The following is a 12137-nucleotide window of genomic DNA, read 5'->3' as shown; positions in this document are numbered from 1 at the left end:
GTAGTTTGCGAATAAATAAGAATTACCGCATTGTAGTCACTTTTTCCAATTAATTTACATATCCATGCAGTACGTACACAAACTTCATTACATTTTGTTTGTTTGGGTGATGGCTCAGATGGAGAAATGCTCTTTCAAAATGCTTCTGAAGCAACTTCATTATGGACAAGAACTGGATTTTCACATTTAATTATACATGCATTTACCAGAAATTTTATTTGATTTTTTTCATTCATCCACGGGATGTGTGTGTTGCTGGCGGGCCAACATTTCCAAGCCTTGGTTATCCTTGAGAAGATGGTGATGAGCTGCCTTCTTGAACCATTGCAATCATCTGTTGTCGATAGGCCCACAATGCCATTAGGGAGAGAGTTCCATGATTTTGACTCCGTTACACACAAGAAACAGCAGTATAATTCCAAGTCAGGATGGTGAGTGGATTTGAGGGGAACTTGCCAGTGGAATTGTTTCCATATATCTACTGGTGGAAGTGGTGGATGGATTTGAAACTGCTATTTAAGATGTCTTAGTAAATTTGTGCAGAACATCTTATGGAAGGTACAAAATGCTGCTACTCAGTATCAGTGGTGGATGGACTGAATGTTTATGGATTTTGTGCCAATCAAGTGGGCTGCTTTGGCTTGGTTAGTGTGAGGCTTCTTAGTGACGTTGAAGCTGAGGTCATCCAGGCAATTGGGGTTTATTCTACCACACTCACTTCGTGTGCGTTGCAGATGGTGTTCAGGCTTTGAGGAGTCAGCAGATGAATTACTCGCTGTGGGATTCCTAACCTCTGACCTTCTCTTGGAACCTTTGTATCTGTATAGCTAGTCCAGTTTAAGTTCTGGTCAATTGAACCTGAGGATGAAATTGCTGGGGATTTAATGATGGTACTGCCATTGAATTTAAGGGACAATGGTTACATTGTCTCTTGTTGGAGAACAGCCTGGCTATGTATCTGAGGCGTTGTGAATGGTGCTGAATATTGTGTTATCATTAGTGAACATCCCCATTTCTGACCTTATAATGGAGGCAAGATTTGATGAGTATTATTTGATTCACTGCTATTTCTGCAGGAAAATCTGGACTAAGATACATGATTGTAAAGGGGCTGGTTGGGTAGACCTGCGAAGATGTTTCTGTTAGTCAGAGAATCTAAAACAGAGCCACCATATTAGAATTAGGGGCAATCATTTAGGATTGAATTGTGGCATAATTTCTTTGCTCAAAATGGGTGTAAACCTTCGAAATTCTCTCCCCCAGAGGATTATCGATGCTGTAACCCAATACAGAAACAATCGACCATGTTTTCATGGTCATCAGTAAATTCTTAATTCTAGTTTTTTTTGTTGAATTCAAATTTCACCATCTGCTGTGGCGGGATTCGAACCTGCATCCGCAGAACATTCACTGAGTGATTGCATCAGTAGTGTTTGCCATTGATGCTGTTACCCCCAAACATATGTTAGGTATAGACAGAACATAGCAAGAGAATCCTCAGAAGAGGATAACAGTAGAAAGAGGAAACTTAAGAGGGAAATCAGGAGGGCAAAAAGAGGGCATGAGATAGCTTTGGAAAATCGAGTTAAGGAGAATGCAAAGGGTTTTTAATAAGTAAATTAAGGATAAAAGGGTAACTAGGGAGTGAATAGTGCCCCTCAAAGACCAGCAAGGCAGCCTATGTGTGGAGCTGCAGGAGATGGGGCTATTACAAGATGAGTGTTTTGCATCAGTGTTTACTGTGGAGAAGGACATGGAAGATATAGAATGTAGGGAAAGAGATGGTGACATCTTGAAAAATGTCCATATTATAGAGGAGGAGGTGCAGGATGTTTTGAAACGCATAAAGATGGATAAATCCCCAGGACCTGGTCAGGTGTACTGTAGATCTCTGTGGGAAGCTAGAGAAGTGATTGCTGGGCCTCTTGCTGAGATATTTGTATCATCGATAGACACAGGTGAGGTGCTGGAAGATTGGAGGTTGACTAACGTGCTGCCATTATTTAAGAAAGCGGGTAAGAAAAAGCCAAGGGAACTATAGACCGGTGAGCCTGACGCCAATGGTGGGCATATTGTTGGAGGGAATCCTAAGGGACAGGATTTACATGTATTTAGAAAGGCAAGGACTGATTAGGGATAGTCAATATGGCTTTGTGTGTGGGAAATTATGTCTCATGAACTTAACTGAGTTTTTTGAAAAACTAACAAAGAAGACTGATGAGGGCAGAGCGATGGAGGTGCTCTATTTGGACTTCAGTAAGGTGTTCGACAAAGTACCCCATGGGAGACTGGTTAGCAAGGTTAGATCTCGTGGAGTACAGGAGAACTCGCCATTTGGATACAGAACTGGCTCAAAGGTAGAAGACAGAGGGTGGTGGTCGAGGGCTGTTTTTCAGACTGGAGGCCTGTGACCAGTAGAGTGCCACAAGGATCGGTGCGGGGTCCTCTACTTTTTGTCATTTACAGAAATGATTTGGATGCGAGCATAAGAGGTACAGTTAGTAAGTTTGCAGATGACACCAAAATTGGAGGTGTAGTGGACAGCGAAGATTGTTACCTCAGATTACAACAGGATCTGGACCAGATGGGCCAATGGGCTGAGAAGTGGCAAATAGAGTTTAATTTAGATAAATGTGAGATGCTGCATTTTGGGAAAGCAAATCGTAGCAGTACTTATACACTTAATGGTAAGGTCCTAGGGTCTGTTGCTGAACAAAGAGACCTTGGAGTGCAGATTCATATTCCTTGAAAGTAGAGTTGCAGGTAAATAGGATAGTAAAGAATGTGTTTGGTATGTTTTCCTTTATTGGTCAGAGTATTGGAATATAGGAGTTGGGCGATCATGTTACATTGGTTAGGTCACTTTTGGAATATTGCGTGCAGTTCTGGTTTCCTTCCTATTGGAAGGGTTCAGAAAAGATTTCCAAGGTTATTGCCAGGGTTTAAGGATTTGAGCTACAGGGAGAGGCTGAAAAGACTGGAGCTCTTTTCCCTGGAGAGTCAGAGGCTGAGGGGTGATCTTATAGAGGTTTACAAAATTATGAGGGGCACGGATAGGATAAATAGACAAATGGAGTGGGGAAGTTCAGATCTAGAGGGCATAGGTTTAGGGTGAGAGGGGAAAGATATAAAAGGGACCTAAGGGGCAAAATTTTCACACAGAGGTGATGCAGGTATGGAATGAGCTGCCAGAGGAAGTGATGGAGGCTGGTACAATTGCAACATTTGAAAGGCATCTGGATGGATATATGAATAGGGAGGGTTTGGAGAGATATGGTCCAAGTGCTGACAAATGGGACTAGTTTAGGTTAGGATATCCGGTCATCATGGACGAGTGGGACCACAGGGTGTGTTTCCATGCTGTATATCTCTGTGACTCCATGACTGTATGGTTCAGGGAAACAGCTCACTACCACCTTCTCAAGGGCAACTAGGCTCGGGCAATAAATGCTGGCCAGCCAGCGATGCCCACATCCCACAAACGAATTATAAAAATCACTAATGATATCTAAAGCCATGATAATTAGGTGTTTTACTCCTCAGGAAACTAAGGTATATATGGAAAAGATGTTAAAGTGAATTTGAAGTCCAAGATCAGCCATGATGATATTGAATAGTGAAGCAGGCACGCCAAGCTATATCACGTACATATGCTCCTATTTCTTTTGGCCCAGTAAGTCAGGATCTATGGCCTGAATATTCACTCCTGAATCAGGAGTCAAAAAATTACAAGTTGATTGGGAATTATGCTGCTGGAATGCTTGCACAAACCCTATATGGGACCATCTGTGTTTATTTTTCAAGCTCAAAATTTCTTGATTTCAAGTGTAGATCCAGATATTTGTTTACACTATACATGGCTAATTGGCCTCACAGTGAGCAGTTTGATTTAGCGTAAACAACCTCCACAACACTCATTCTTAATTCCTGAGCCACTTGCAATTTACAAATAAAAGCAGAAAGTGCTGGAGAAACTCAGCAGGTCTGGCTGCATCTGCAGAAAGAGGAAAAGAGGTAATATTTGAGACCAGAGACCTTCTGTCAGAATTGAAAGCAACTGGGAAAACAGGTATTTATGCGATTGACAGGGGATTGGATAGTGGAAGGAGTGAACAGAATACATGGAGACAGTGCCGGGAGAGGGGGAGAGAGAGAAGTAAAAGGAGAAACAAACAAAAGAATTGCTGATGAAAAGCTGAGAGGGAAATAAATGCTGGATAGGATACTAATGAGAACTGTGAATGGTGGAAAATGAGTTGGCAGTGCTGGGATCAACCTATACAAATCTGGGGGGGTGCGGGTGGGTTACAAACATGGAAGAGGTTCTTCAATTTCCAAAATTATTAAACTCAGTATTGAGTCCTGAAGGCTAAGGTACCTAGATGGAAATTTACAAATGTTTGCTTCTTACACCAAACCCTTTAACTTAATGTAGACTGAATGAGCTTTCAATGGAGCTCCCTTTGAAACCACATTACAGCCAGAATTTAGTTTTGAGATTCTTCCCCGTATTGGAAAATAGAGCATATATTCTGCATTCTAATCTCTCTGTGACCTGCCATTAGAGAAAGATATATTTCTGCTGCTGAACATTACAACTGTCTGTAAGCCTTCTGAAATGCTTATTTTTATGTTTATCATCACTTGCTTGAGAAATCTTCAGCACTGACAATGGTTTGTTGCACACTGGAGGTTCTGAGCACTTTAGCAGCACTTACGTGAAAGAGGAAATAATTATTTGAATTTAATTCAAATATAGCATTTGATTGAGATTGTGTTGAAATAAAAGTAATGACATTTTAAAATATTGACTGCGAATCACAATACAAATTTTGAGAATGTTTTCAAATATAGGTAATCTGCTGTTTTTAACTGCTATCTATAATAAATAATTGGTAATATTTGGGACAAAAAGGCGCTAATTTTAGCTCTCTTTTTACACCACAGAGCACAGATGATCTATTGGTTGCCTCTGCTGAATGTCCTAGTGATGATGAGGACATTGATGAATGTGAGCCAAGCTCTGGTGGTTTAGGTGAGTCCATTTTTATTACTTTCTACTCTGTGTTTCTGTAGCTGCATGCTTTGTCTGTCTGCTTAATCAATGGAAGGGGTTTCATTGTTTGGTCACTGTAGGTGTTAAAGGGTTTAGTGTAGGTCTGTAGACAGGGAGACTTACTGAGTTGTATCATCAAATCTAAGAAATAAAATGTGACACCTCAGCCAATATTGTTATGGACAATCATCACTTTGACAGCCAGTGAGTTGAAGATGAGGTGAGATGTAAGGTAGACTTAAACAAAGTATATTTACTTTGCAAGCAATATCTATTTAAACAGCACATTGAAGCAAACAGTATACAGAGGCTTTTTAAGCAGTGTTTCTGTGAAACAGCAAACAAACTCATGAGCAAAACTGTAGCCGCTTAGCTTGATTTAAAAAAAATGAAAGTGGAATACTAAAGTGGAATAATTGAAAGATAGTTACATGTTACAATTGATTATTTCTGTACAACATTGCAGTGAGTGCAGTGCACTTGCATACAAATTGTGTATAAAATAAATCCCAATCATTAAAAGCAGTGTAGTCTCTAGGCTTATTACCCAATCATCTCCATTCCAGTTGGGAATAGTGACATTGCCATAACAGCCAACATATCCATACATTCAAAGGCCCAGCTAAGTAAATTTACAGGAGATAGGCATGAACAAACTCTTACATTTATGAATCAAGGTGGAACAAATGATACAACACATTCAAACATGCATACCCTTTGCTTTACACGTATGCAAACATTCTGAGAATTATACATCCATTTTTACAGACACCTTGCTGTTGATGCAGATACAAAAATGCACTCAGACATCCAAATAAATATTTAAGGACCCATTTTGTATCTATACACATACTCAGACATTTCAAAGCCTGGGATTATGTTCATATTTTCAGGTCAGATTCACACACCAATGAATAGAAATAAATGTGCACACTGTGCACTTTAACCTGCAGAGCAGACAATAATACCAAGCAAAATTCCTGTGGCTCATGGCACATATTTCATTTAAAATCAGGTCAGTATAGAAATTACTGCAGAGATTCTGTATATCTTTTTGTAAAGCTGGTAACATTTCCATTTTTGCTTTAGTCTCAGTGAATGATTTATATTCACTCAGTGGAAAGTTTTCAGGGAATATGCTAAATCCGTTTGTCCCTTGGGCTGATCTGTCAGGAACACAATCACTGGGAACTGCTCACACTGTCACATTAAAACTGTAGCAAAGATGATTTTGTCCCCTTGGTCTAAATTATTTTTCACATTATTTTACCTGTTAGTTTCTCCCAAAGATGCTTTTCAAATAAAATGCATTGCAGTTAGTTCCTTCTTTTTTCATTAGCTCAATGCCAGTAGCATGCATAGTCGCCAAGTGTGGCCTGACCGGCTGTGCTTTTCTTGCGCCACACTTTCTGACTCTGATATCCAGCATCAGCAGTCTTCACTTTCTTGCCAGTGGCATACATAGTTTCACAATGTAGTAGTTAGCTGTACAGTTCATTGCTTTTGCCTTTCCCAATTCCACTTTTAATCCAGATGCCACAAAGTTTGCACCTGGAACAATGGGAGATTCCCCCTACAGTATTTCTCCATTGGAAAGCAATTATCTATCCTGGCATGGATTGGCAATTTACTACACAGGTCAAGGAGGTGAATCCTATCATTCTGTGAAATAGAGCGTTGGTATATCATTAGACAACAATTGTGATTTTCTTTCAACTTTGTAAAGCTCTGTTGGAGCACTTCAAAATAAATGGAAGGTATAAGACAGTTGGGGTGAAATTTATATTGGGCATCAGCAAAACATGGGCAATCAACAATCCTTTCTACACATACCCAACATTTTATTTCAATTGAAATATAAATGAATATCATGGAGGGTGTAAAATGGGCTTTCATTATCCATGATGACTTTTATTTGTCCTTGACTCATACGGTCATTTAGGTTTAACAGAACAGAAGGCAACCATTCAGCCCATTGAGTGAATGGTTCTCTCGAGAGCAGTTGAATCACTCTCATTCTTTTACTCTGTCCATGTAATCCTGCAAGTTTATTTCCCTTAAGAGCCCATTCAATGAAATCATTAGTCATCTCTGCTGCCTTTGAGAGTGATGGAAGTAAATTCCAGGACACTTGCTGCCTGAAAAAAAATTATTTCTCACAACCACTGTCCATCTATTTCCCAAAGCTTTAAATTTGTACCTTTTATTCCTTATTCCATCAGTATGTCTTTGTCTACCTGATCTAAACCTGTCATAATCGTATACACCTCGATCCAATGGGAAGTGGTGGCATGGTGACTCGTGACTGGTGATCCAAAATGCCAAGCTAATGTTATGGAGAGATTGATTTGCATCTCTCTTTGGCAAATGGTGCAGTTTGCATTTATTAAAAATCTTGGATTAAAAATAATTGTTTCATGGTGCCTGTGTAATTACTGTCGATTTTCATAAAAATAAAAATTTAGTTCACAAGTAAGCTGTAAGAGGGGGAGGTCTGCTTACACTTTACCCTAGAACAACAAAAATATGGGTGACTATGAACTGCCTTCTGAGAAATTAGAGCTGAGCAATAACTGCTAGCCTAGTCATCAGCAACTTCATCCCATGGTCAAATTTTTAACAATCACTCCTCAATCTCCTTTGTCTTCGAAGAAGAACAAACCAGCTTCCTCAAACTAATATTGTAACTAAAATCTCCCATCCCTGAAACTATTCTGGAAAGTTTCGTCTGAAGTATAGTGGTGAGATGTGGTGCAATAATCCAGTTGTTGGTAACCAGAACTTTATAAATGTTCAGCATAACTTTCCTCCTTTTGTTCTCAATACTTAAACTTACAAAGCTCAAGACCTTATATACTTTGCTAACTACTCTAACAAAATGTTCTACCACCATCAAGGATTAGCACACATAGTCTCCAAAGTCCCTTTGAGCCCACAAACTCTTTGGTAATGTGGCATTTAATCTGTATTGAGTCTTATTTCTTCTGCCAAATGCATTATCTCACTTATTGTTGTTAGATTCTGTCTGCCTCTTTTGCTCACCTATGACTTTTTACAGTTGATTTGTTTTATTCTCATTGTTTGCCATAGCACCAAACTTGGTAGTATCAGATCATTTAAAATGTCTGTCTATATTTCAATATCAAAGTTGCATGCATATGTTTCTAATTACACCAGGGCATATGGGAATGGAACAATGAAGTCGTTGATGAGACATTATCCAAAATGGATGTGCAGGCTCACTGGCCTACTCATGCTCCTGTGTTGCTATCCAAAATGACAGTGGTCCTAGCACTTCTCCACTACACCACTTCCAATCTGAAAACAATGCTATTTTATGTCATAGAACCATTCATGAAATCCAGCTGGCATTACCCCTCCAACTCTATGATCTTAGTCATGTGTCCTGAAATGAATTCTGTACGTCTAGTTGCCTCACCATTCACTATAATCATGTTGTGGAAAATTCCTCATGTTATTTCTGGAAACTCACACTTGCAATGAATTTTTTAGTAAGTTTTGACTACTATCCTTAATTTTCTATCCACCTTCTTGAAGGTCCTGACTTTTGTTTTGGTTAGAGTTTCACAGTTGAGAGGACATCCTCTCGTACCCCAACAAAGTAAACTCGCTTCATGTGGGAGCATGGATAATAAGTTTTGCAGTACTATTCTTGCACAGTAAGTTATGACAGTCAAGGGTGATCATGCCCTCACCCCTTGCCGTGAAAAGAACATTTTTCTGAGACACCATGAGGCCAGGATAGTGTCATGGTTTGTTGGTCCTTAATCTTCTTTCAGTAGGGACATTGGGACAATTTGCAACATTCAAACTGCTGCTCTGTCTGGCCTCAACTCACAAATAAAAGAGCTACAATGAAGCATTCAATGTCTACTCTCAGGAATAAGTGAAGAAAAATGTACTGTGAAGTAATTTCTTGCAAAATAATGATTGTGGCATTGTAATACCTCATTGTACTATACGTACTGTTGGAATGGAATTAACAACATAGAATTTGGGGACAGGAAAATGAATCTTGAATGATTTTACTTCAAATGATCAACACAGGCCTAGTAGCTTGGCCAAGAGTAAAAATAAATTAAGAAAGTAAAGGGCTTTTGTTTTCTGAAGTCACAGTCAATAAATACACTACATATTATTAAATTGAAACATACTCATGCTGTGCTAAGTCAGATAATTTGGGTACCATCAAGGATGTTGTAACTTGGGAACTAATGAGGAAGGCAAATCAACTGATGTTTGCACTTCTGATTGCTCTTGAATAATTGATGTTGGTGAGTTCAGGTGTGGAGGTATCCATGCAGCATGGGTCACACCTGGGGATGACATTTGCATGATCTAATATCTATCTGATGCAAAGAGTAGAAATTTTCATCTTGATATGGGGTGAGAATGGAGATTAACACCACCTACTGGCATTCAAGTTTGCCAGCACCCTCCTGTCCCTGAGCCAGTTACCCAGAGGCAAGATCAGGAAGGAACGGCCAACTACCTCCAAGTGGTGAGTCACCAATTAAGGTAAGTTAAAGACCAAATCAAGCCAATTATCAGTGGATGACCAGAATCTTCCAGTTGATGCTACCTCCAGGTTTTCGAGGTCTTCCTCACCCACATGACCGTAGCCGCAACCACTGGTCTCCCTTTGGAAGAGTTCCTCCGTGGTGGCTGGACATCATTACTGTTTTTTGAATTTTTGGACAATGCTGAGAGGGCACCTCTGCATAGAGATGCCCCCCTCCCTCCCTTACCTGCAGTCACCCTCCTGTCTACCCACTCTGCATAATTGGGTGGGGAATTTGTCATCTTGTCACCAATTAGCCAATAATGGAAATTCCAGGCCCCTAGTTTGACCCCAGCATTGGAGTTCTGATCCAAAACGCAAACTCTTACCCTAACTGTCAGAATCAAATGCGAATGTTGTCTATGTGAATCAACTGCTACAAGTTTTTTTGTAACATTTATCAAGCATTAATTAATCCTTCAGGAGTGGAGGACAGATGTGGAGAGAAGGAACAATGGAATTAAAGGAAAAATTATTTTTAAGTTATCAGTTAACAATAAACTTGACTTATTAAGTCACCTTAAGTTGTACATTGACTGACAAAGGCATTGTAATAATGTATATTGTCCATATAATAAAACCAGAGTACAACCTTGAAAAATAACACAAATATTGAAAAATCTGAAGTGAGAGAAAGGATATGAGTGTCGCAACTTTATGATAAAGTCACAACGCTATGGGGACACACATTCAGTGCATTATTTCTGTATCACTGCTTTACAAAATTGCAAAAATAAACCATTTTTTGTGCCTTTAACATTAATTGCTTGTTTGTCAAAAATAAAGTATTTATTGTTTTCTGAGAAATATTTATGAAGTGTTTATCACAGCTTGTTGCAGAGGAATTCCATTTCACCATCTACTTCTGCATCAGTTGAAATAATTCTTTACCACTTCTGACTGCCAAGTGTAATCGCCAACCCAGTGTGCTATTTTATATATGTAGATGGATGCAGTAATATTGGCTCTAAACTATGAACTACAGTCAACATTTTAATATTAAAGCATTCCTTGAGTCTTTTCTCTTGTGTACACTTCCAATCACTTCCCGGGCATGGACAAGAGGGAGAACATAGATTATTTTTGCCATCGACCTGTTTGTAAAAGGAGTTGGTTTTTCTTTTTTTTATTGTCGCAGTTTTAAAAAAAGTGTTTCCCCAAACCTTGTTTGTGAAGTCCAATTTTAAAACGACCAACAGGAAATTCTTTTCGGATTAAAGAAAGTAGGATTTATTGCTGCACTCAAACAAAAAATTCGGGAATGGTTCACAACCCACATTCTCACATGCATGCATCCAGGTCAGAGAGGAAAGATAAAGGAAAAGAGAAGAGTTACACATGACAAATTATTTTTAAAATATCTGATTTCAGAATTCTTTGACATGACTTAGAGAGTCCAGTGGGTTAATGTCCAGTGAAGGTTGTTTAAGTTCTCTGGAAGAGACGTTGTCTCTGCAGGAGTTCGGGCACAGTTAAACTGCTGGTAAAGGTGCAGAAGATGTAAATTGGTGTTTGGTTCACTTTGCTGGTGAAACAGAGGATTATTTTCAGAACTCCGATTTTTCAGAAAGATTGAGATCAGAGGTAGGTTTTACCCAAGCCTAGAGTAGTTAACCCTTTTGATATGAGCCCCACAGGTTTATTCGGAAGTACTAGCTTTTGGAGCACTGCTCCTTCATCAGGTGACAACCATCTGATGAAGAAGCAGCGCTCCAAAAGCTCATGCTTCCGAATAAACCTGTTGGACTATAACCTGGTGTTGTGTGATTTTTAATTTTGTACACCCCAGTCCAACACCGGCACCTCCAAATCATCTTCTGGTATTATGATCTGACTGACGAAATACAGAAAAAAACCTGAATTATTAAGGATAATTCGATCAAACCAATAGTTTCAGTCATGGCTCTGGAGCTTCCAACTTAGCCAGTCAGCTAATGTGGTTTATTTTGTTGTCCTGGCTAAAACCTATTGTACTTTATGGCTGATAACTTTAGCGTTATCAACACCAGGCCGAGCAGTAATGAGTTTCCGTACTCTCCTTTGTTCAGAGCTGGCTGTCGTAGACATCACGTCTACTGTTCCCTTGTTTTGGCTTGGCTGGAATGTTTATATATACAAGAAGCTTGATGTTTCAGAGGATGAGGTGCAAGCTTTTGCCCTCTGGTTACTGCTGATAAAAACTTTATCAGAAATTGTGTTCAACTAGCATCATTTGATCAGAGGCATTCATACTATCAGTCCAGAAAAGTGTCAATTTTTAAAGAATGTTTGAGCAAGAGAAATAATTTAAGAAAAGACAATTTAGGATCTCTAGCATTCTGGCCATTGTGCATTATATTAACCCTTTTTTCCATTCCCTGGTGAAAATATTTGCAGTCATTAGCATCTGTTTCAATTACTTACGTACCTGGTCTCAGAAATTCACATGATCACAGAATTCTTATAATTCAGGAGGTCATTCAGTCCATTATGTCTATATCAGCTCTCCAAATGAGTTCT

The 12137-nt window shown here is 39.2% G+C and overlaps 1 protein-coding gene across 25 annotated transcripts in view; it reads left to right on the top strand.

Annotated features, from left to right (window-relative positions):
• nrxn1a (neurexin 1a) overlaps positions 1-12137 on the top strand; it is a 1882581-nt gene that overhangs the window by 1847963 nt on the left and 22481 nt on the right. For all 25 annotated transcript variants that reach the window (XM_043695934.1, XM_043695933.1, XM_043695910.1 and 22 more), the window contains one exon: positions 4948-5035. In XM_043695934.1, coding sequence (XP_043551869.1) covers positions 4948-5035 — 88 coding nt within the window. The remainder of the gene's footprint in view (positions 1-4947; positions 5036-12137) is intronic.

Source organism: Chiloscyllium plagiosum, chromosome 9 (assembly GCF_004010195.1).
Source record: "Chiloscyllium plagiosum isolate BGI_BamShark_2017 chromosome 9, ASM401019v2, whole genome shotgun sequence".
NCBI classification, from domain to species: domain Eukaryota; kingdom Metazoa; phylum Chordata; class Chondrichthyes; order Orectolobiformes; family Hemiscylliidae; genus Chiloscyllium; species Chiloscyllium plagiosum.
This window is presented reverse-complemented; position numbering and strand designations above follow the sequence as displayed.